At 44.8% G+C, this 25,618-nt stretch overlaps 2 protein-coding genes across 4 annotated transcripts; one reads left to right on the top strand and one right to left on the bottom strand.

Annotated features, from left to right (window-relative positions):
• Positions 1–124: 124 nt before the first annotated feature.
• On the bottom strand, positions 125–4,787 carry CNEP1R1 (CTD nuclear envelope phosphatase 1 regulatory subunit 1). Its single transcript, XM_077310226.1, has 6 exons — positions 4,615–4,787; positions 3,816–3,887; positions 3,292–3,365; positions 2,542–2,651; positions 1,974–2,028; positions 125–1,749 (listed from the first exon to the last, which is right to left on the bottom strand). Exons 1-6 carry the CDS (start codon positions 4,637–4,639, stop codon positions 1,708–1,710), a joined length of 378 nt encoding a protein of 125 aa, XP_077166341.1. The 5' UTR covers positions 4,640–4,787; the 3' UTR covers positions 125–1,707.
• A 1,796-nt stretch (positions 4,788–6,583) lies between these two features.
• On the top strand, positions 6,584–25,163 carry LOC143823627 (uncharacterized). Of its 3 annotated transcripts, none has more exons than XM_077310120.1 (11): positions 6,591–6,840; positions 10,887–10,953; positions 13,770–13,802; positions 14,618–14,695; positions 16,091–16,173; positions 16,745–16,871; positions 20,632–20,831; positions 21,759–22,034; positions 23,189–23,413; positions 23,672–23,797; positions 24,819–25,163. In XM_077310120.1, exons 2-11 carry the CDS (start codon positions 10,895–10,897, stop codon positions 24,872–24,874), a joined length of 1,263 nt encoding a protein of 420 aa, XP_077166235.1. In that variant the 5' UTR covers positions 6,591–6,840; positions 10,887–10,894; the 3' UTR covers positions 24,875–25,163. The 3 variants fall into 3 exon arrangements, with proteins under 3 accessions (XP_077166237.1, XP_077166235.1, XP_077166236.1); XM_077310121.1 differs by having other exon boundaries at positions 6,592–6,840; positions 23,189–23,377; XM_077310122.1 differs by lacking the exon at positions 21,759–22,034 and having other exon boundaries at positions 6,584–6,840.
• The last annotated feature ends 455 nt before the right edge of the window (positions 25,164–25,618 follow it).

Raw genomic sequence — 25,618 nt, 5'->3', positions numbered from 1 at the left:
CTACAGAACAAGACTAGCCCTCCATAACCTGCATGTTTAGTAACCTGGGAATTGGCACAGGGTATTCCGAATCAGTAACTTCACATCCAACATTTGCATACATTAAAAAAAAAACATGCCCAGCAAGTGTACAATTATAAATAAAGTGATTTATTTTTTATACAGTTTTCCTACAAAAAAATGACATCTATTTAAAAGCAAAAACAAAAAGGAACCCTGTAAGAGCGTTCGTAGAAGACACAGTCCTATTGTGGCAGTTACATCGCACTGACACCAACGTCATTTTCGGCTTGCCGTTCGCCGCTGTGAAGTCTTCCTTGCAGGGCGATGCTCCTGCGCACCCAGGCTGATACGCGCACTCTTCCAATTCAATGCGCTATTGAAAATGGCCTGAAATTGGGAAGGGGGAGTCTAAAAAGCATAGGCGGGCTTTAAAAACTAAATCACCAGCATACTGCATGGAACAAGCCATGTCTCTTAACACTTTTGAATAAGGACGGTTCAGATTGCTGAGTTGGCCGGACAAAGCAATTTCTTTGATCTGCCCCCTGGTGATTCCAGCATTGGAAGTCACAGGCTTGGCTGCAGACACAACTGCCACTGGGCACGTGAGAATTCTCCATGGTTCCTTTGGGCATTCGCTCCCCCCCCCCGGTGCCTTTTTTTGTTTTTTAGAACCAACCAAAGTTAGCATCATCCGCACATCTGCACAAACCGCAGTTAACAAAAAACCGGAGCTCTAGAATGTTTGCAAAACTACAGTTTAGCAAACCTCATGACCTCTGGTTTGAGGCTAATTGAATTTTTATACAAATGCAGCATGGATCTGACAGCAGGTATGGTTAGATCTGGAACCAAAAGAGAGGATGAGGACAACCAGCACAAGAGGAGAGAACACAGCAGAAAGGCCTGCTTGTCAAAGGCTTACCTGAACTGTTCTGTCTTAATTTATCTGTGGCACTTTTTGTCAAGTAGCTTGAATCCAAAGTTAAGCAATACTAGCATCATGGCCAAAGCTATCGCATGGTAAATTTCACACACGAATACATCACTCCGGCACGCTGCGCAAAGCAGCACGTTTATGGAGATTTTGAAACATAAATGTTAAAAAGTCATATTGAATTCACTGAAGATACAAATGCCGGGAAGCTGAAGTGCTGTATCTTCGGTGACAAACGTTAAGGATGGCGTAAAAAATAAGAGCAATTTACCATTGAGGGCAGAGCGGAATTCTTTTGTGCGGACTGGGGGATAGGTGTGTTTAAAAGACAGCAGCCACAAATGAAGCTGGCAAACGCAGCGTTCAAATACTGGTTCTTGAGAACAAATCCACACGGCGTTAATTCTGTTCGCTGCCACCCTTCATGTTGGCATTTATCTCCTGTTTACAGAGCTTTGTCCATCCATAAAAACAAGTGGATCCCGTTTTCCTGCATGGGGGAATCTCTTTCCCAGTAGCATTGTTAGAGATGGAACCCTCTCAAGAGGGATGTTAATACTGTAAGGGGGGGAGGGACTATTGAAAGCACAGCCGACGCAAGGAAAGACGGAGAGGAGGAATAATTATACCGGCTGCTGTGCATTTCCGATGCCAGCCGTTCAGACACGATTAAGCGCTAGGGCGTTCCATTTGGCCTCACAGCCAGGACGAAAAAAAGTCTCTTGCTTTTCATGTCTTTGACGACAGAGTCGAAGGGAGGCGGAAGGTTATTGGACGTGAAGACGGGGTTTCAATATTAGCTTCCCAGTCTGGGGAGAAAAAGAACCGGAGTGTCATACTGGCTCCAGCAGCTGAGTGCCATCAACTGAGCAACCTCAACTATTCTACCCTCCTTTGACAAGGGCATGTTAAAACACCAAATGACACCCACCCTCCCAAGTACAGCATTGGTCATCAACTACAGGGCACAGCCCTACATTATAGTCCCAACCCCCCAATTCTAAAACTCACACATAAAGCTGGATCCACTTACGTCATCACAAGACATGTTGTACTCGGCCAGGACCGTCCGACATCGAGCAGCTATTCTGCACCCAATGTGTCAAAGAAACACGCCAGTCTCTAAATTTAGAATACGTAAAATGATGCACTGCCTGCATTCATGTGACCATAGCAAGCTCCGTTAAGTTTCTTCTGCAGGAGTTACTCCAGAGCTGGGAGTATTTTCCCCACAGTGTTTCCTTTCCCACTCCTCTGCCCAGATGCTCCAAAACCTTAGTTGAAAGCTCCAAAGAGGAAGTCAAAAGCTATTGGGCTAGGAGAGGGGGTGCAAATCCCAACTCTACGGTACAGAGCACTAGGCTGGGAAGAGAAGGAGAGGACCTGACTTGGACAATATTGTCAGACCCAAAGGGAAGTCCTTTTGATAAGATGTGTTTCTGCTCCTTCTGTGCTTTGGACTTACCCATCCCAAAAGGAACAGTAGTTTGTTATTTTAATCTAAAGCAGAGTAACTATGTGCAAAAGTGTTAAAATAAATTACAATTACTGAATGGCATGTATCTTGCTTTTTCACCCAGGAAGTACTCTGAAAAGGATACATTGAGGGTGCCACCACTCTTTTGTGTATTCCAGCAAAAAACAGCCCTATCAGGGTAATACAGCTAATTGTGAAGAAAGGGTGATTCCACAGCGAGGTGAAAAACGATACCTGGGAGAGAAGCAAAGGATTGTTTTATTAAAACTCACACTGGTTTAAATGAACAGACTCGCTATTAAAATTCTAATACTTCTTTTCAAAAATTTCAGAATACTGTTGCAGTAGACAGAAACACACACACACAAACTGCTGGTTTTTAATGCTTCTATTCACCATTTCACTCTATCAAAGTGATTTGACCCCAATTAAGTTAATCTAAGGCAGAGTTACGCCGTTGAATTCACTGGGTTCAGGATGGAATAACTGTCCGTTGGATTGCAACTGGTAGCACCCACTGAATTGTGTGTTTACAGCAAAGAAATGCAACTGAAACCTCACATAGTTCAGATTCAGAGTCATTTGACATACAGCTCCAAGCAAGCTGTAAAACCTGGGCAGCTTTTAAAATTATAGTCTAATAAAATGTTTAACAGCAAATATATACTTTTAAATCAAGCATTTAAAACAGAATTAAACTAAAACGTATCAGGCTTAATAAGTGTGCCTAAGGCATGACAGATGTCTAATAACATGCTTTTGGCGAAATTTGAACATTATGGCACAATATTTGGCTACTTGCCTGGGGGGGGGGCATCATGATCATATTGCTAAACCTGATACAGTTTAAACTTTATGGAAAGGCACTACCCACCTTCTGTGTTTCTGGGTCTATTAGCCAGTTCCAAGCGCCAGTTGCCGTGCATACAGATACCACTATAAGAATTACTAACAAAAAGCGAACACATTAAAATACGTTTGCATAAGAGCAATCGGTAATTCATTGCAAGGCACCTGATTTCTACTACTTTTTGCATTGTTTCAAACTTTGGTTCTCCTAACTGCACTGCTTATTAGAAGTCCTGTCTTACAGATTGCCTTGACTTAGAATTGACAGTAAGACTAGCAGCCCGGCCAAGTATGTTTATTTTCTTGTTCAGGCTAATATATTACATTGTGCAACACTTGTACTAGAAAAGGCATCTATAAATTAAATCTACAGTATTACGGAGCAGTTTTGCTGATGCTGTTCACCGCATGGCTTCTTTCATTCTTCCTCAATGTAACAACACAGGGTGATTCAAACAAGAAATACACAACAAAAGAGAAAGTATACTGGTCCAATTTGCACCAAGCATCAGTACCCAATTCCACCCCAATGCAAAGCTTCAGGCTTACTTCTCCAGCGTCCTGTAGCCGGCTGCAAACAAGCTATGTATTCTGTAAGTCTCCTTTCAAAAGCCTTTAGGTCTGAAACAGAGGAAAGAAAAAAACTAGTTACGCTTGCTCTATTTTAATGTATGCTTTGAATCTTGAGCCTCATTTGCAAAAAAAATCATCATAGCATGGGTGTGTCAGAAAATACCAGTGTCCCATGAATTCTTACACATGTTCTCCACCCCCTGCATATTGAAAATTAGTAAGAAACAGGAAGAGATGGGATTGCCTGGACTCTAGACCAGTAGCGATCTGAAGAAATGTGCCTACACATGAAAGCTCATCCCTTCAATTAAACTTTGGGACCACTAGACTCAAATTTTATTCTGCCCTTTCCGATCAACCGGGTGACCCACTGGAACGTTACAAAAATGTCCTACATTTCATTAAGTCAGAAGGAGTATAGAAAAATACAAGACCTGGCTTTTATACCCCGCTTTTCACTACTCGAAGGTGTCTCCAAGCAGCTTACAATCGCCTTCCTTTCCCTCTCCCGCAGAAGACACCCTGGGAGGGAGGTGAGGCTGAGAGAACTTCCGATAGGGCTGCTGTATGAGAACGGTACTATCAGGGCTGTGACTAGCCCAAGATCACCCAGCTGGCTGCATGGGGAGGGGCGGGGAATTAAACCCGGCTCGCCGCTCTTCATCACTACACCAGCTGGCTTCTCACTGCCAGGCAAGAAAGAGAGTCAGGGAAAGCCCCTTTCCAGCCCACCTCCTCCCAGGGAGACCCCTCCTCCTCCGAAAAAGCCCCTTACCTTCCGCCTGCTCCAGCGAGTTCATGTCGAGGGGAAGCAAAGAGGCGCTCGCAGCCACCTAACTCTGTTCAGACTCGCAGTCCCGAGCCCATCGCTACGTCCTGCAGGTTTCCACCGCCTCCTCCCGTCCGGCATTTGCTTCACAACAAGCGAACCGTCGCCTCGTTTCATTGGGCAGGCTAGCCTTATTACGGGCCACCGTTTAGCAAGCCTCGCCTCTATTGGTCCAATAAGGTTGAGGGCGTGAAGCCGCCGAAGAGGGAGCGAAAGGCAAGGGCAAATGAAAGTGCGCATGCGTGACGAAGGGTGGCCTGTGGGCTGGCGAATCGGCCGACGGGCATCGCGAAGCGATCTAAGACGTTCCGCCTTTGCAAAAAAGCGCGGCGGATATTGGTCGTTGTTGTTGTTGTTGTAATCTCCGTTTCTGCAAAGGAGCGACGGAATTCATGCATCTTAGAAAACACTGGCAATTAATGCTGGCTGCGTTTCTACGCCTGCGTGTTAATTAACTGAAAGCTGCGTTGGAAGCAGAATTAATTTGGGTGTCCCACCTTGCCCCACCTTCTAATTGCTGATTTGGGAGCGGTGCCGCATGGGAGCCAAAGCATATGATAGCTGTCAGGGAGGTTTAATGCTGGGGGGGAGAGAAGAATTGTCCAGTTTATGGGCCACATTTTTCCCTGTTCTGCAGCAATCCATGGGTAGTCAAACTGCGGCCCTCCAGATGTCCATGGACTACAATTCCCAGGAGCCCCTGCTGGCAGGGGCTCCTGGGAATTGTAGTCCATGGACATCTGGAGGGCCGCAGTTTGATTACCTTCATTCATTATTGTTAATAATGTTTTATGTATTGTTCTCTGTTATGATGTAAACCGCCCTGAGCCTCCGGGGAGGGCGGTATATAAGTATGATAAATAAATAAATAATAAAATAATCTACGTTATCTGTATTGTTCCTGTTCTGTTCTATGTGAACTGCCCTGAGCCTCCAGGAAGGCGGTGTATAAACATATGGCAAATAAATAATTGCCCGTGATTCTCTTAAATGCAGAAACATTTATTGAACCCAAGTAGTTTGCCATGCAATTCAATCTAAGGCTACCAACACATCCAAATTGCTTTTTTTCTCCTATTTATCTCCTGAATCTGTCAACCATTTTTACGGTGCTGTATGTTTAATTGACGCTCACCCTCGCCTATAAGTTTGAACGGATTACTTCCACTCCATGACATTGCACCGGAGGAAGTGCCTTGAACAGAACTTTGTGAGTCTTCAAGGTGCCCCTGGACTCAAAATTTGCTCAATTATTATTACAACTTAATTGTAAAGTCAGATTCAGGCAGGTCGCCATGTTGGTCTGAAGTAGCACAACCAAAACGGAGTCCAAGGGCCCCTTGAAGACCCAGCAAGCTTTATCCAAGGCATGCCTGTGCACAAAAGCTCCAACCTTGACTAAGTCTTCGTGGGACTTCAAGGTGCTCCTGGACTCAACATTTGCTCAATTATTTTTGTTATGCCATAATTGCAAAGTTAGATTCAGGCGGGTCGCCCCGTTGATCTGAAGTAGCACAACAAAAACAGAGTCCAAGGGCCCCTTGAAGACCCAGCAAGCTTTATCCAAGGCATGCCTATGGCACGAAAGCTCCAGCCTTGAATAAATCTGTGTGTCTTCAAAGGGCCACTGGGCTCAAAATTTGCTCTATTATTATCATTATATTACAGCATAATTGCAAAGTTAGATTCAGGCGGGTTTCCCTGTTGGTCTGAAGCAGCACCACCAAAACAGACTCCAAGGGCCCCTTGAAGACCCCCCCCCAAAGTTTTATCCAAGGCACACGAAAGCTCCTGCCTAGCATAAATGATGGTGGGCTTCAAGGGGCCCCCGGCCTCAGCCTTCACAACCCCAAGGCGGCCACGCTGCCCAGGGCGCTGGCGGAGAGGCCTCGGCGTTGCCCCGGCAACCAGGTAGGCCCGGCTAGGCCGCGCTCCCTCCCCCTGGGCCCTGCGGGGGCGCTGCGCGGGGAGGCCTCGGCTCGCTTCTCGGCCCCGGGGCGGAGGATGGTTCCCTCCCGGCCGGCCGGCCGCCCGCGGAAGAGGAGGAGCCGCAGCGGGGCGCCCGAGCCCGCCTTCCTTTCAGGCAGCCCGGCCTCCTCTCCATTGCGGGCGGCGGCGGAGAGCACCGAGGCGGCGACGGCGAAGAAGGGGACTCCGGGGACCCCCCGCCGAGTGAGTGGGGGGCGAGGCGGGTGGGGGCTGCATGGAGCCCCCCTACATTTGGGGGGTTCGGGGGGGGAGGCTCGGAATGTAATTTTGTTGTGTTCAGTGGGGTCAGCGCCCAGGCGCCATTTAAAGGGGGGGGGAGGCCTCCTTCTTCCTTCCTCCCCCCCCCCGCTCCCAGTCTTGTAGTTCCCAATCTGATATTAATTAATTTATCATCATTATTATTATGTTCCTCTCCAGCCGCCGCAGCCTTAACCCTAGGCTTTCCTTCTTTCCCTGGCTTTGCTTCGCCTTGTTTCTTTCCAAGGACATCATCATTTGGGGGGGGGGGGGAAAGAAGAGAGATAACCAAATTTAGGCCTTATTTATTTATTTATTTATTTATTTATTTATTTATTTATTTATTTATTTATTTATTTATTTATTTATTTATTTATTTATTTATGTCTGCTTAGGTTTTTAGCCCGTGGCGCCTGGTGAGTTGCAAATAGGCATTTCCCCAGTAAAAAAACCAAACAAAACCCATTGGCAACCAACAATCAATTACCCGGGCGGTGGGGGTGGAAATTTTTAAAAAATATATATATATCTTCCTCTTCTTCCACACTACAACTTTGTGAGGTTGTCCACAACCTGGATCAGGGGTAGTCAAACTGCGGCCCTCCAGATGTCCATGGACTACAATTCCCAGGAGCCCCCTGCCAGCGAATGCTGGCAGGGGGCTCCTGGGAATTGTAGTCCATGGACATCTGGAGGGCCGCAGTTTGACTACCCCTGACCTGGATAAAAGAAGTGCCTGGCTTTTGTGATAGGGACTCCATGGTGTAGGTAAAGGTTTTTCAGGGCGCAAGAGATAAATATCAGCCGGCAAATAACGGCCCCATTAAGCTTCCATGAAGGAGCCAAGAGACTTTTCCTCCAGGTTGTTGGCAACCCTGCCACTTGGCCTTTTTTGTTCTCCATTTTTTCCAACTACGCAGTTAATAGGGATTGAGGGAGCCGCAAAAACCCTGCCTCTACAAATGTTTTTCCCTTCTAAATAAAATCTTTCCCGGTTTTCCGCTTTTATTCTTGACCTTCCTGCCCAGATGCATAATTCTAGAAGAGTGGCTATCTTAGTCGGTGGCTGCAAAACTCAGCAGGAATCTTAAATAGGTTTATTCTAGTATAAGCTTTCACACACCTCAACACACCATAAGATATATGAGTTGTATTCCTTTGTTTATAGCCCTACAGGAAGGAGTGCATTCTCTGTTAAAATGTCTTGAGCTTAGCACTAACATATTCGAGTCAGACAATGTGTACAAGCAACATGCCCTGACCTAGGTGCATTGATCTCATCAGCTGTTCCTCATTAGTACTTGAATGGGAAGTACAGGGTCTCTAAGGAGAGGTAGGCAATGGCAAGCCACCCTTTTGCCTTGAAAACCTTGTGGGGTCACCAACCCTAAGTTGGCTGTTCCTTTCTACCATCTATATGCACAGCCTAGAGATCTTTGGTGCGTCATTGTTGAAGGCCCAGTTTGGATGCTTGGGAATTTATCTGGCCCCTGAGTGTAAATGCTGCACCATCCCTCCTACAAGCTTAAAGGAATCAGCTCCATCCAAAATGAATGCAAGGTGCTGACTTGCTCAAGGAGGTGGGACATTAATAATGTCAATCCAATTATTGCCCTTTAGGATTTTCATTTTAACTTAATTAAATGCCCCACACCCAGCAGTCCTCTCAGTAGTTTGAATCTGGGCAGTCTTGGGAACCGAGAGAATACTCTGGGTTCCCCAAGAACTCTTTTCTACGGAATATCAGACTTTGAGAGTCCCTCCCATGCACTCCATTGGAGAAGCAAAATATATTTTATGCTGTCACCCTTACACAACAACGCCCCACCCTCTTTCCATAGTACCTGGTTGCATATCAGCGAGCCTCGTTTAGATATATGGAATACTCTGCTGTTTAGGTTTTAAGATGCTCTACCTTTTCACTTTTAAATGTCCTTTTAAATGGAAGCATATGACCTAATTTGCCTCTTTCCATTTCTGGGAGACAAAATGCTTGGTTTGAGGCATATAGACACCGGTTTAAGATCCCAAGTAGCCATGAGTCTGTATAGTGCGTAAAAGAAGGCTGTATTGGAAGCACCTAATGTAATGTACTTTAGAGGTGCAGGATTTCTCTCTGTTCTTTTTCTGTGTATCTGCAAATTAAGCAAATTATTACAAAATTGAGTCAGCCTGCTGGAACCAACACATGTGTAAATTGCCGCTTTTAGAACAACTCACTGGTTGGAGAAGTGGAGCATGCATAACGGCGTTTATTTATTATTAGTGACTTCCTCAAACACTTCCCTGGTTCATACCTGCAATTGAATGAAGTATTAAAATGTGCCACATTGCTTTCAAATGTGGACACTTAGATTTTTTTTTTTTTGCATAAAAAGTACTCCATGCAACTAGTTTCAGAGGGTAGCCATGTTGGTCTCCAGTAGAACAACTATTTTGAGTCCAGTAACACCTTGGGAGATCAACAAGATTTTCGGAGTATGGTTTTTTTGAGAGTCAGAGCTGACAAAGGGAATTTTAAGTCTCAGAAGCTCATACCCCAAGAGTCTTGTTGGTTTTAAGGTGCTACTGGGCTCAAATATAACTCATATCAATGCAACTAGAAAGCTAGTGCATGGGGAAGACGGGGTCATTTGCCTCTCTTAGCTTGCAGTACTGGCTTTCTCGAACTGGAGTCCATATTGCCAGTTTAGAGTGCTTTACCTCATTCCCCAGTACGTGTGAGCCTGGTTGAACTGTCCTTGTTCAGCTGGCTTTGGTCCCCACCCCTTCTCCCAGACTGTTGTTGTGTTGAGCACCAGTAGCTTGTAATTATATATTGTGCTTTCTGAGCTGAAGTTCCCCAGAGAGGCTGTGAGTTTTCAACCCTGTTGGGATGAAAACCACAGGCTGCCAGTCCCTGTTGGATGTATGTTCCTTCTGGCTTTTTAACTGTTTGCAAATCCCAGACTAGCTAGAAAGGTGGGAGTTTAATACAGTGGGCCCTGGCCAGGATAGCCCTTTCTCATCAGATCTCAGAAGCTAAGTAGGATCAGCCGTGGTCAATATATGGAAGTAAGACCACCAAGGAATACCAGTCAAAGACACTACCTCCAAATGTCACCTGCTTTAACTTGATGCCCCCCCCAAAAGAAAGCAGGAATGTAGTTATATAAATGAAGCAAACTATAGGAATCTGAACATTAGCAAAAAAAAATCTCCTCTAGAGGAAAATTCAGTGCTAAGACGGAAACCATCTTCCTCTGCCTCTTTAAAAGAGTCACGTCCAGGAATTTCCTAGCCATTTCCTCACACGTGGTTATTCACAGGCCAAATCAGAATATTTGTGTGGGTGCAGAGTGTCCACAACAGTATCACCTCTATAAAAAGGAAAATTAAAATCATTCCCTATAAAAAAGGGGGGAAATATATTTGAGCAAGTAGATATAACTGCAGTACAAGGGGGGGATGAGAAAGACAGTCTCTCCCCCCCCCCCCCAGTTCTAAAAGTTAGTCCTCTGTGATAGTGCATTAAAAAGTAGGGTAGCATAATCTTAGTTAGCAGATTTCAGTGTCCATCTTTTCACCATATTCTTAGGCTGCTTTTTGCCAGCTAAGCTGTGATGTGACCCCTCTTCCCCTGACCCATCTCTGAGGACCGCTTCCTTGGAATTCCCGGTATTCCCAGCCATAAACAACATTTAAGTACCACGAGTCCTTCCATCCTATCAAGCTGACAGATGGTTAACTTTGCTTTAAATGTGCAGATAATCCCATGAAAGGATGCATAAAACAACTGCTTCAGCCATGCTTTCTGGCTTTTATTTCAAGGAAAATAATTATCCAAGCAGTTTGTTATTTCATTATTTTAATGAGGTTCCCCCCCCCTTATTGTTTTTATCTGTGTTGGATGCCTTTTTAAAATTTTGTAAACTGCCCCCAAGTCCCCTGTAGGGGAAGAGTGCAGTGGTATAAAATTGTAAAAATTAAAAATGGGATTTTTGTTCTTTTAGGATTTAAAATGGCTTCATGGGTCAAGGTAACCACAGATCAAGCACCGGCACCCCTTGCGGAAAAGAGGTAAACACAATTGTCTTATTCTCATTTTTTCCCTCCGACAATTTTCGGTCTGGTGTTAGCTAGGATTTTCATTATCTCAGAAGAAAGCTTCATTTTGATTTCCACCATCAAGATGTTTATGACATACTTTAAGTTTGTTGATTGGGGAGCATAGAAAAAGAATTCTTCTTAACATGCAAAAGGCTTAGTTTATGCTAGGGCAGGATAAATTATTTCCCTGGGATATCAGTAACTCCCAGCAATGGCAAACAATAGGTTTTCAGACAACTAACTGAGATGCACTTCCAGTGCTTAACAAAGTTTTGTAGCTAGCAACTGCATAGTAAAACATTTTCTGTGAAATAGCCTGAAAATTGGGGGTGGGGATGGACACAGCAGTATTATATTTCACTGCATGACCAGTTGCTACAGGTGACCAGTTTCCCATACAGATGTTGCTGAGAGGGTTTTTGAAGTTCATCACTGTCAACAACACTTGGAATGTAATCCTGCTCAAGGTTTCTCTGCCCTAATCCCATTAATTTCATTGGGCATAGTTTCAACTAGATAGCTGTTGTTCTGCAGCAAAAGAGCAAGATTGGAGTCCATTAGCAGCTTAAAGACCAGCAAGATTTACAGGGTTTAAACTTTCTGATAAGGGAAGCTTTGATTTATTACCCTGGAAATCAAGGAGTTAATGGACTCGAATCTCACTCTTCTTCATTAGTTTGGTATAACACAGTTCTGTATGAACTGCCTTACCAGCCTTTTTGGAACTGAACTCCTTGTGCCCCTGGGGCAAGCAGGCTTTGAAAGGCAGCAAGGGAACCTGCCCGATGGGTTGGGTTGATTTTAATGATATTCAAATGTGGCTTTATCACGTACGTTTTGAATTGTTGGCCAACTCGATGGCCATTGTGAGGGCCGAAAGGTAGGATACCAGTTTTGTAAGTATATAGTAGTATACAGTGATAATAAAAAGGGAGGTGCCCTCCCAACACCCACTGCCCCTTGAGAAACATCAGAGGCAGATAGAAATGAGTTCTCTGTGAGCAGGGAAAGCCTTTAAACCGTCAGGTCTATCAAAGAAAAGAAAGGATCGCGATCCATTTTCAGAAGCTGAGAATAGCTCTCTCTGTTGGCTTCTCCCAACTGTTGTTTTGCGTGGTAGATAGATTGCAGTGATAGATCTTCACAACTACAGATTCCTTATCAGGAAGCTGGGCTCCCTGCTGCTGTCTAGCACTGGCATTTGGCAAATGGCTGTCATCATTGAGACATATTTGTTGGCGGCGTTGTTATTCCGAAGGGAGGTAGCATCTTGTTTTCCGGTTGGTTTAGTTAGCTTTGCTACTGCAAGGACAACTTGAGGAGGACTCGTCTTAACACCAAGCAGTCGAAGTGGATTGCTATGTGCTGGACCCCCCCCCCCTGCCCAGTGAACACTGACCTGTTTTTTTGTTCCTGTGTCACAATACTAGGTTGTTCCCATTTGTGTGATCTGGAGGGTTTTGTGGGTTAGTGTTTTTTTTAAAGAATTCCTGTGATGATTGTGACATGCTGTTTTGTCAGTGGCCTCTTGATTAGCTGAACAGAATGAGCTCTCACTTGTTCTCGAAGACGCTTCCAGCAAATGAAGCAGGACCGAGCACCTGCCATCCTTATGCTGCCTCTGCTCCTCAGCTGATCTTTTCCAGACTGCACATCTGGCAGCCTCTTTTGCAGCGAGCTTCTGCATGCACACCTGCACACACATCGAACCTAGCAGGTCAAGCAAGATATGGGTTGAGTAATCAGATTGCTTACTAGTGAACTTCGTCAGGGGAAAAAATGATAATAGGAAATAATCCTACAGATTTTTCCCCCCTCCAATGCTTGATTTGGGGCTGTAAAAAAACAATTGCATTTTACTTGGTGTGAGTACATTGAATACTTCATTTACATGATTTTAGCAACCCATGGATTTCCATCATCTCTTCCACCCTTGTTTATTATCTTTCTTTATCTGGCATAACCTGTTAGAGTCTTGTTGTTGGTTTATGTTCTGGAAAGTCTTGTGCAGGGGTGACCACATTGTGGCTCTCCAGATGTCCATGGATTACAGTTACCATGAGCCCTTGCCACATGCTCATGGCAATTGTAGTCCATGGACATCTGGAGAGCCACAGTTTGGCTACACTTGGTTTTGTGTTCCATTTGTTAAGAACATCTGTTTATTTTCCCAGAAGAATAGGATTCCTTGGCATTATCATTTCCATGTGCTGTTACAAGAAGCAGTTCTGAAGTTGCTTCATTTCTCAATGAGCTTATGAAATTCTTAATGAATTGGGCTTTTTCTCTTTAATAATAGTCCCATTATTTAAAAAAAAATCATTTTCTTCTTTAACGCAAACAGCATTCAGCATGTCTTAGCCAAGTTAATTTAAACATTTTTGGTAAGTACGTAGAAGACTTCTATAGCCTCGTTTTATAGGTGGTAGCTCTGGGAGTGGGACCCTTTGATATATTTAATATGTGTAGAGATATGTCATATATATCCTGTATTTCTGAATAACAAGCCATAAGGACAAATATTTAACAGAATGCAAGCAATGGCACAATGTTTTAGTCCAACAAAGTTTAATTCTGAGGACATGCACACGAACACTGATACCCAGAATTCAACTTTGTGGTCTTAAAAAGTGTCTCTGGACTCAAACTTTTTTCTGTTTACCAGTATTATTATTTACAGGATTTATATCCCACTTTTCAGCCTTCATAATATTGATGTACTAGCTGCTACGTGCTGGATAATCTTCTAGTCAGATTAACCATTACTCTTTTCATTTTCAATCCAGGCAAAGAGCCGGATGGATCCCACGACTTCTGGAGTAAGTAGATCACAATAGATGTGTTTCAATTGTTACATCCTTGTAAGTGTTTTCTTCTGGCCTTGTATGTAATTGTTTCCTTCTGTATTTTTTTTAAGAAAACAAATTATTTCAACCCATTTTTCTGGGGGCAGTGTTGGCCAAAGCAGCTTTTCACCTATAAACTTTTATTTTCAATGTAATTTTGAAAGATAACCCAGTAGTGTTTCTTTTCAGTAGTGCCCTCAAGAGAGTCCGAATACTAAGCGCATTTTGACTTGTGGGTCACCATGCCAAAAAGATTGGGAACCACTGTTCCCGAGGGCTTCCTTCAGGCATGGGATGTGCAGATAACTTGCCACGGGCACTACGCATTTACTTCAGCACCTGAGTAGAGAATGGATGGGGCTTATTTTCCTTCCCGGTCTCTGCAGCTCACCCTGCTGAAGCGGGTGCCTTAAAATAGCTGCAATCCAGGAAGAGGGCAGTGCCTGACATATTTTGTTTCAGGTTGATAGTTAGGTGCCCTTCCCTCTGTGCTCCACACCTGCGTCTCAGCGTGTTGTGCAATGGCGTGAGGTGTGGAGAAACGAGGTCTCTTTTCAGATTGGCGAGTTTTGCTCATTCTGAGCGGAGCTGAGAAGACAGGCCCTGAAATCCTCTCTCAGTGCTTTGCTAGAGAGAAGCTGGAGTTCCAAGCCCTGGTCTGAACTACCTGAAAAAGGATTCAGAACTCCCAGGGGAGAATATCCTTTGCGTCATCAAATAAAGAGTGCTGCTCTAGTTAAACGAAAGAGTCTTCTGACAGTCCTTGTATTTTTCCCCTCTTCCTGTAGCATAAATCCCTACAAAACAATTAAGAGCACTTACTCGCCTCCGGATGAGTATTCGAAGGATTATGAAGATACTAACAGGTGAGAACAGTCATTGTCCCCCCCCCCCCGTCCCCCCGCCTTAGTACTTATTTTAAATTACAACTTGTTCCCTCTCCCAAGGTTTAGGGCAGGTAACTGTACGTTATTCTTTTGAGTGTAACTGGTAACCCCGGGCTTTCTTGGCTTTGACCATTTATGCACTGGAGGTTTCCTGCTGGGCTGCAGGCTGGAGTTTTAGCTGTGGCAGGTTGCCCCACCTCTTCCTGCACCCACACAGGGGAGCATTTGGCTTGGTGCACCTCACCCGCCCCCAATTTGTATTTCTGCATGAGAGCTGGGGCAGTGAAGTGCATGAACGGTCTTTGCCTCTGCTCCCCCCAAAAAGAAACCCCTCCAATTCTTGCATTTAAAGGTAGGCTTGTCACAAGCTTTTGGAAAGCTTGGAAAATTAACCCATGTGCCACAACCAATCAACTTAGCAATGCATACCATGTTGTTGTTTTTTTGTCTCACTGATTGTATAGCTCAAAGTTTCCTTACCAAGCTACCATATGGTACTATGACATGGACATTTTCAATATGGCGGCAGGGGAGGGTCCCCCCACCCTGTCCTCACTGTTTCTGGCCCCAAGAAAAGAGGAAATAAAAGATTTGCCTTACTGGAGCAGGTTGACCCGCCTCCTCCCAAAGTTGCCAGTGATGGTCCTGGATGGGGTGGGAAAGGGAGGGGCCCCAACTGGCAGGGCCTCTTGGGAATTGTAGTCCATGGACATCTGGAGGGCCGCAGTTTGGCTACCCCTGATTTAAACCTTTGCCACCCAGGCCTTCTCTCACCCCCCGGATAGAGATGTGGCAGGGAGGATAGTCAACTGACATCACTTCCTGGTGCCTCAAAGCCTGAAAAATATTGCAGCAGCGCCTCCATGGTTAAAAGACTGGTGTAGATTCACTGATCAGTTCTTGAAAGTCACACCAGTGAACTCTGTTTCTAGGATAACACTGGAAGACTTCATCAGTATTATAGCAATTAACGTCTATTAACCCCTTCCTCCTTTTGTTGCCTGTTAAGTTTGCCACGTTCCTGAGGATCCTTACATTAGCCCTAAACCATCAGAAGGGTCCCTTATTAAGACGGCCAGTGGTTACCGTTGGAGTGAGGTAACGGGACGTAGGTTCAGATGCCGTGAAATTCATTGAGTGATTTGGGGGTCTGGGGGCAGTCAGTCTTCCTTATTCGGACCTACCTTAGGATTGTCATTTGGAGTTCCTTGGAAGAAAGCTGAGAGAAAGATACGAAGGATCGACCACAATGAATGAATATGCGGCTGATTGAGGTCTTCCCCCAAAACACTCCTGCAAGAATACATGATAGACACCTTGTTTAAACTGCAGGAAACTGTATCTGACTGATTTCCTTCTGCTGTATTTGCTTAGCTTTGAAGAACTCTTTGGACAGCAGTATCACCCATCAGCAGGAAGTGATGATAAATTCGAGAGATATCAGTATTCCCAAAAAGGTAAAAGATGTCTTTTTCTGATGAGGAAACCATTCCTAATTTGTTTACCAAGGGGGATGTGCCAAAACACTGTTGACTCTTACGGTGGCCAATTTCTTAGTAGTAGCTGAATGGTCCTGGTCAGACATTTGGGAGTTACTGAACATTTCATGCTCCTTGTAGTGAGTTTTCCACTTGTGTGCAAAGAGAGGAAGCGATGCATGTAGGCATAATTTGGATTAGAATTTTGTTAGTCTTAAAGATGTAGGCTTCCCATTTACCCTGTACTCAGCTGCCCTTATCTGTAAGCTCCAATGTCTAGCTCCCAAGGAACTAAGGAGCAAGAGAAAAATGATCTCCGTATAATTATACTCAAGAAATTTCTCCTGGTCTTCATGGTAAAGACCATAGAAGCTCCACGAGACAGCCTAGATTGTCACCCAGAAGTGACATCACATCCTTTCCCAAGCACCACCACCCAGCTCTCCCAGCATTTTGTAAAAGCAGTGTTGGGAACCCTTAAAATGTACCGTCAAGCTTCTTTTTGCTTATGCATTAAATATAACTTCAGTGTGCTTGGGTTTCTTTCTAGAAGATGACTTCACCAAGGATATTCATCGCGAGAAGCTGTACTTGCAGTTCTACCAACAGATGGAAAAGGAGTTTGATAAGGATAGACCTTCGGACTGCGTAATTGTTTCCATCAGCAAGGATCAAGCGTAGGTCTATTTCTAAAGATGCACTTAAAAGATTCTGAGCCAACCTAAAGGCTTGATGTTTGCCTTGAGCAAGTGTATGCCACAGATTCTTACAAGGCTCTTGCATTTCTTGACCAAAGTATTTTCTAAAACGGCGCAAACCAAGAGCAGTTGTCGGAGGCCCAAAGTATGAGTGACAGCCGGAGGTCCACTGTCAGGTGCAAGGCAGGGGAGGGTAGGGATGATTTTCAAGGGGCAAGCCTTGAACCTGCCTACAGCTTCTCCTCTCTTTTGACACTTCCGATATCGGAGCCTGTCTGGGAAGAGTACCTGGAGGGCTGGAGTAGAGGTGGGCAAGTAAGGATGGTGAGAGGGTTCAGCACCTGCCTTAATGTGGGGCAGAGACACACCTGAAGACTTAGGGTTTGCCGCCATCACATGTACCTTGGGCTTCAGTCCTGTTGATCAGGAAAGGCCTTAACTGACGCTCCTGACAACCTTGGGTGTGACTTCTAATCCTCGTGATCAGGTTTTTAATAGGAGAACCTCTTTAAACGACCTCTGTACAATCCAGGCACCATGATTCCAAGTTTTTTTCTTCAGTTAACTATCTTACAAATGAGAAAACTCTGCATGAAGCCATTCTTATTCCATCTAGGTGTCCCCTGACCACTTTCCTGAATCGGTGACACACACGCTGTTCACGAAGAGTCCTCTCCTTGTTGCGTATTAATTACAAATCTCTGCGTTAAGCATTCTGCTAGCTAGTGTTGAAATTGGGAAGGTTTTTATAAGATTACTTCCTGGATTTCCCAAACCGTGTGACTTGGATGTACGGTGTTGCTAATTAAGATTTTATTTTTTTAAGTAACTTTTAAAACCTTTTAAGGTGTCGAAATAATGATCTACAGTTAAATGTTCCAAAATTCTGGTCTGGATTGTTACAAGACCAAGAATAATACGTAACAATGACGTTTTGGGAGCTCACAAGATCAATTCCATCAGCAAAGCCTTGCTGTCGTAGACTAGTCAGTAGGCTTCTAAACTGGCAATTTGTGTCATTTCCCCCTGCTGTCTCTGTATCCTTTTTATGACAGACCTCAGGATCCATCATCTCCCAGGAGCAGTATTTTATGGAAATCAGGTGGGTGGGGGCTGGGTGTTCTGTGCTGCCCTTGGAAAATTTAGTCTGGACTCAACCCCCCCACCCCAAATGTTTCTTTGCTAAACACACTAGGAACCCCAATGACATTTCAGCATGTAATGTCCACTCCATGGTGCCTCTTAATCAGTTTTTATTTCCTAACAGGCTTCCTAAAATATTATACATATATTTGTAATCTCTCCTACACAAAGCCCCATGCTAGTATTTCCATTTAAAATTTAAAAAAAAACATCAAGGTAACTTTTTTCCCCTTTAAGTTTTTATAGCACAAAAATGGTTGCCAGTTCAAGGTGGATTTGACGCTACTGTTCTGGTTAAGTAATGAAAGTTTTTGGTCAAAGTGACTTCTCCCTTTTTTCTTTTTCTCTCTTTGACTCTTCAGTCTGCTATGGTGCTGGCATTAACCACAGCATCTTAATTTGCATCCTCAAGTTATTTCCTCCCGAAAGCTCTTACTGATTCTCCGGTTCAGTACCTTCCAGAGCCCACTTCCTGTTTGCTTGCAGTCTCAACAAATGCACCATGTTTTGGTTTTTTTTGAACCAGATCTTAGCTAAACAAGTCAGTAACATAACCTGGACAGTTGATTCACATAAAGATATCCATGCTTGGTGATGTAAGCTCAGCTTTTATATTCTTTTTCAGTGACTATTCCCCAGATTGTACATCACTAGAACAACACAATATTAGAACGAGCATTTAAGATCCTTTGAATAAATTATTTCCATGTTAACAGCCGCTCGCAACTTCCTGCCTAATTAGATGCGGAAGTGGTAGACGCTTTTTCTGCCTTTGTATCCGTCTGCTTAACGGCATACCCTGATCTTGGGTGTCCGTTTAGAGCTTGATGCACTGGTTTCCTTCAGTCTTCTGAGATGTGGCCCCTTTTTGCCCATCTTTCTTCCTCGTTGAGTGGCCACGTAACCTAGAACAGTCTTTCCCATCATAAATCCCATTAAATGTTTGTCCACATGGCAATAAAACATGTTGCGATCTCAGCTCTCATCCTTTGAAGCCTTCTGGTACCCTGTATCAGTTTCAAATTGGCTGTTTAGTGTGATACTTCACAGACATGCGGATTTGGCATCTCAGATGCAAAGCAGGAGCCCTCTGTTAAATTGGGTTAATACACAAGCGACTGTATTGTAAAATTGGATTAAATTGGGGCGATTTTACCTTCGTCTTTAGAGGTTAAAAGGAAACTGATGGTGAGATGGCCCCGGAAGCAGACGTTCCAATTTACCAGGCAATAACGCGCGTGGGGGGAGGGAGAATCTGTGCTTTAGTGCCAGTATAAATTAAGAAAATTACACAATGCCATAATATCTAGTGGCCAATTTCCTTCACGACTTTGACATGTAATTCTTCGTGCCCTAACCCCTTTGTTCATACTTTTTGGGGTCTTGTTGGTTTGTTTTAAAAACGTATTTTAAGATGCTGGAAGAGAAAGCAAACTTGTATTTGGTTATATGCTTCCATATCCATGCTTTCTAAAAGAACCACATTTGTCTCACGTTCTGAGAATACACACTTGAAAGTGTTACATATCTATAGGTAAACCCAACATTCATCGTTACCAAAGCATTGTTTGCCAAAGCATAACGTTAGGCTTATGCTGGCAGGCAGTTCTCTTGAAGTTGCCATTGAAATGAAAACAAGAATTGGTGTGTACCAATTAACAATGATTTTGTGGTACAGAACTTCTTGCGAGATAATACTGACTTAGCTAAAACCAGAATTCCATAAGATAGAGTTTTCAAGGCTTTCTAAACTCAGCAAGGCTTTCACTGCATGACTTTTTGAATAATGGACACTTCTGGGCCTCCATACTTGGAAACGCAAGCAAAACAAGGGATGATTGAAGTAGATAGCTGTGTTGGTCTGAAGTAGCACAACAAAATTTGAGTCCAATGGCATCTTTAAGACCGACAAAGATTTATTCAAGGCGTGAGCTTTCGTGTGCATGCACATTTCCTCAGACAATGGAACAGGGGTCATAAGAACACAGATATAGGGAGAAAGTAAAATTAGCAGCAAATTAGTCAACGGCATCACAACATCCTAAATATACAGTATGGTAATTCCTTGCTAGAAAAGAAAATCAATTCAGTTGTCATTCACAAAAACATTGGGGGAATAAAACTGTTAAGGTCAGTGATTCATGGCAGATGCTTTACCAGTTGTGAAAAGAAGCAATTAAGAGACGTGTTGCTAGCCCCATCTGTCTCCAAGTAGGGAGACTATTTTAAAAGTTCCTTCATACTTTTCACACGTGCGTTCCAGGTGGAGGAACTCTTGTCTTGCCTTGGAGCCATTAATGATCTGTTGAACCTCTAATTCACAAGCACAACTGCCAGATGGTTAAAGCCTTGGAATTCTGAAAAACTGACCACCAACCCCCCTCCTTCCCTCCCCTCCCCAATAATTCCTGCCATTATGACGGGATTGGCTGAATTCACCTTGTTAGAGCAATGCCCCTTTTGTTTAACTCAGCTAGCCTCGTACGCTGAAGTCTCCTCATTTCACGTCGAACAGCTGCAGCTTCGAACAGCTGCACCTCTCTCTCAATACTCCTTAACTTGTGAAGTAACCTGCTTCTTTCTTTTTTCCTTCAAGGGAATACTCAACAGCCATAGGCCATCGGTTGCAGGATCATGGCCTTGTGGTGGAAATGATATATCTTACCTCTGAATCAGGTCTCACACGTGCACTCCAAGAAGTTAAAAACGATGGTTCCCCATTTTGCGTTCTTGTCGAACCATCCAATGTAGCACTTTGCTCATGCACCGTAATCATGCTTCATCAGTCTATCAAAAGTAAGTTTAGCCTCCCGACACCTCCCCATTCATAAAAAATGTTACCTCGGTCTTTTTTTTTAAATCATCCTCACAAAGAGCCTCTTGTGGCGCAGAGTGGTAAGGCAGCAGAAATGCTGTTTGAAGCTGTCTGCCCATGAGGTTGGGAGTTCGGTCCCAGCAGCCGGCTCAAGGTTGACTCAGCCTTCCATCCTTCCGAGGTCGGTAAAATGAGTACCCAGCTTGCTGGGGGGTAAACGGTAATGACTGGGGAAGGCACTGGCAAACCACCCCGTATTGAGTCTGCCATGAAAACGCTAGAGGGCGTCACCCCAAGGGTCAGACATGACTCGGTGCTTGCACAGGGGATACCTTTACCTTTTCACAAAGGTTAAAACTTACAATCATTTGGGATATTTCCGATGGAAAATTAAAATGTCCTGAGAAATTCACGGCTGCAGCTGCAGAACCAGCTGATAAACATGTAGTGTTTTATTACGACTCATGCCATCATGTATTTTTTGCTTAGAGGGAACTGTACTGTATAGTGAGCTTTCTCTTTTTTTTCCCGAATTCCCAGAACTAACTTCTACACTGCATTCTTAGTACTATTCCTCTTCACTTTGGGAACGATTTATAAAATTGTTCCCAAGTATGGAAATCAACATTATAAATGTGAGCCCCCCCCCCCCAAGAATAATCTCTTAGCGAATTGTATATATATTTTTTCAAAACAAAAGCATATGCTACACTTACAAGGATTAAATACATATGTACTGAATCATGAACATATAACATCCAGTTAAAACTGAACTGTGTTAATACTAGAGGAGGAGTTTGGTTTTTAACGTTACAGTTGAATGGTGCAAAAATCACGGCTTTTTCTCTCTCTTTTGCCTTTGTCTTGATATAACGTTTTGAAAAGCAAAGTGTCTCTCTTCTCCGTAGTACACCGTAATATGCCCATGGAGGATGCATTGGCTCTGATAGCTAAAGAATTTGTGAAAATTTTCGCGGACCGCGAACAACAAGAACGCACAGAGATCTCACACAAAGCAGCAGATTTGGCGGATGACTACCTAGAACGGGGGCTCTGTGAGAGTTACCACGTGCCGCTAGGGATTAGACACCTCCTCTTTCTGTTAAGTGAGGGCAAACATTTATTCCTGGAAGAACTGAATTCAATCAGTGACTACCTGAAGACCAGGAGAAATAAGCTTGAAGGTATTCATGATTCCCCTCCCCCAAGCTTCTCCCCCAAAAACATCCCAGCCAAATCCCGCAGTTCCAAAGCCATGTTCTGTACATAAAAGCTGCAATGCCCGTCACGTCAAATTTAAAAGCACCCCTGACCCATAAAGTCTCAATTAAATGCAAACATGCCTTTAAAATCAGCTTCACTCAGGGGTAGTCAAACTGCGGCCCTCCAGATGTCCGTGGACTACAATTCCCACGAGCCCCTGCCAGCGAATGCTGGCAGGGGCTCGTGGGAATTGTAGTCCACAGACATCTGGAGGGCCGCAGTTTGACTACCCCTGGCTTAACTGATGTTCATATACATGTATCCCCCATAAGTAATATTTCCCAAAGTTCTAACCTGGGTGTGTGGTATTAAAAGTGGCGCTACTGACCACATGCACATGCCCTTTTCTGTGTCCTAAACACCATATGCATGCCGGCCACCCATCTTTACCCAGTAGTCCTTTGCAAAGCTGTTCTCCATCAAAGAAGTTGATACATAGAAGCTTTGGCCCCACCCACACGGCAGTGTGGAAAAATAAATATCTGTCCTTTTTTCCGTGGTATGTTTTACTTGTGGGAGCACAAAGCCGGCTTCAGTCACTGTGAAAAGAAGCAGCGGAACATTCCCACACTCTGGTGGTCCGGGGGAGCCACTACTGCAAGGCGGGTGAGCCGGAAGCCCCAATCCACACACAGATGAGTAGCTAGAAACCCTTGGTGCATCCAAATGGCCTAAAAAGCATTCGCTTCCCCATGCCCGGCCTGATAACAATCGCATCGCACATCACGTAACAAAAACCATTACGTGTATATTTTTTTAAAAATCCGATTAAGCAAAAATCTTGCATTCGGGATGGCAGTGACCGAAATCAGTTGCTTGATGACCGTATTTTTACAATCCGGTAACAGACTGACCCCCCGCCCCCACCCCGCCAAAGTTTACTTCTTAAAATAAATCTTGCGACCTCTGAACCAGTTCTTAAATTAATACTGGCCTGCCCAAAGGAGCCCCCATGGCTTTTAAAAAAAGTAATCTACCCCCAACCTAATGCCGCGAGGCTGCCAGACCTTAGAATTCATTGGTGGTTCTCGGCTGAATCTGTGCCGCTTGCTGACTCTCGGTTCTCCTAAACCAGGCTTTGTTGCAGAACCCGTTCCTCTAGTGCCCGTTGTCGAAGACGCCGTCTTCCCGCCGATCGCCAGGCCGAGCACTAGCACGCTCCCGCAGACCCTGAGCAAACCTCCGCCTCTTCTTCCCATGCCCAGCCGAAACTCGCCGATGGGCCAGTCCGCCGGGGTGCCTCCAGCTAAGCCTGCTTTGTTGGGTGAGAGGCCTTTGGGGGGTCTTCTTCCAACACCAGGTTGGTAAACCTGATTGTTTTTTTTAAACCTAGGTTCCCGTTGATTTTTGTTTTTCGTATTTTTTTTTTTTTTAAAAGAGCCACGAAGCCGCGTGAGACGTTTTGTGTTGTGGGAATGAGCTGTTGTAGTATTTAATCCTTTATCGGTGGCTCCGGCTGGAAGGCTCTTGCTGAATAGCTCCTGATCGCAAAGGCCTCGATCTGACACCAGCTGATTTCTCTTCTCATTTTTTCCTTCCCCCCTCTCCCCCCGGACAGGCCCCAAAGGTAAGCCACCACCCCTGCTGACCCAGTCCACCAAGAGACCAATCGTCTTGGGTCCTTCGTCACACCTGCCTGTAAAGCGGCCACTTCTCGGGCGGCCCGGCCTGCTGCCAACACCAGGTGAGGGGCTGGCTGGACAGGGTCCCTGCAAGGAAGCGGAGACTCGGCCTGTTGTGACTTGGGGGGGGGGGCATCTTGTAGAGCAGAGATGTCAAACGCATTTATTACAAGGACCTAAGGGATGCTGTTGGGCAAGGCAATGTGTGCCGCAAAATAAAGGAGTTATGAACTTTATAAAGTACACGGGCAAACCCCTCTAATGATGTTATTTCTTACTCAAAATACAAATATGCTGAAAACATTAATGTTCTTACCGTAGCCGAATACATACAATATCTCCTTAAAGTAGCTCCCTTCCCACTTCTACCTTCTATTGCTCATTAGCCTGGGACAACATATAACAGGTGGGCCAAATTGTGACTCTCCAGAACACAGACTACAGTTCCCATGAGCCACCACCAGCATGTGCTGGCAGGAGCTCATGGGAATTGTAGTCTATGGACATCTGGAGGACCACAGTTTGACTACCCCTGCTCTAGCTCTTTCTTTGAGCGCCAAAGGAGGGAGGCCTCTTTCAGCTCACAGAACTTCTTGCTCTTAAGGGGAAAGATCAACAGCAGAGTCCTCCTTTTTGCATCACTTCCTCTTTTGCATCCCTAATGCAGCTTGGCGTAGTGGTTAGGAGTGCGGACTTCCAATCTGGTGTGCCGGGTTTGATTTCCCACTCCCCACTCCCCCACATGCAGCCAGCTGGGTGACCTTGGGTTTGCTACAGCACTGATAAAGCTATTCTGACCGAGCAGGAATCTCAGGGCTCTCTCAGCCTCACCTACCTCACAAGGTGTCTGTTATGGGGAGAAGAAAGAGATGGCGACTGGAAGCCGCTTTGAGACTCCTTCGGGTAGAGAAAAGCGACATATAAGAATCAACTGCAAACTTAAATGGACTCCGGGGAATGGTGGAGGACAGGAAGGCCTGGAGGACCATTGTCCATGGGGTCGTGATGGGTCGGACACGACTTCGCACCTAACAACAACAAGAATCAACTCCTCCTCTTCTTCTTCTTCTCTTTGTTCCACAGCTCAGGCGAGATCAGCACAGCACCACTGGGTACCCAAGCCAAAGTTCCTGGCTTGACCGTACATCCAGACTGATAACGCAATAAACAGCAAACCCCAGTGGAGACGACCCTCTTCCAAGCCAACAGAGCTCGACAAAATGTGTGGTATTAGTACACCGGGCACGTTGAAACACACGTATCATTTTTTCTGTTGTACACATTCCTACAATCTCTCCCTTTTTTTTTATGTTTTCCTGAAGTGGAAGAGTGAAAAATAGATGTTTGTAGAAAGCTCAACTATTGTAGATGCCCAATACTAACGTTTTAAATCGATGTCATCCTTAAATAAATGGCCTGTTTACAGATCTTGTCGCGGGTTTCTTGATCACTTGAGTGTTTTTCTGGTGAGAGGTCTCTTCCTTGAGGTAGGCAGCTCTCTGAAGGACGGAGTTTCTGGAACAGTCTCGAGGGAAGCCCTGCATAGAGAGAGTTGCGGAAGTCTAATCTAGAGGTCACTGTCACCTGGATCACCCTGACTAGATCAGAGGCCGAGAGATAGGATGCGACTGGCATGGACGGAAAAATGCCAGGTGGGGGGGGGCAGCTTTGTCATTCGGGCTTGTAACTCTGCTTAGGATTGCTCTGATAGAAAGGCCTCCAATGAAAAAATACTTCAGAGGTGCCTATAAAAGAAAGCCATCTTCCGGAGGGTGCCCTCTTACCCCAGGGTGAGGCATCCTCTTCATCGCCAGCTGTTTAAAGCGTTACGCAACTGGCTGCGTTTTTCGTCCTCGCACCAGCTTCTTGGATGACGGTCTGAC

This window comes from Paroedura picta, chromosome 14 (assembly GCF_049243985.1).
Source record: "Paroedura picta isolate Pp20150507F chromosome 14, Ppicta_v3.0, whole genome shotgun sequence".
Taxonomy (NCBI): Eukaryota; Metazoa; Chordata; class Lepidosauria; order Squamata; family Gekkonidae; genus Paroedura; species Paroedura picta.
Note: the sequence above shows the minus strand (reverse complement) of the source record. Positions and strands in the feature narration are given on the sequence as shown.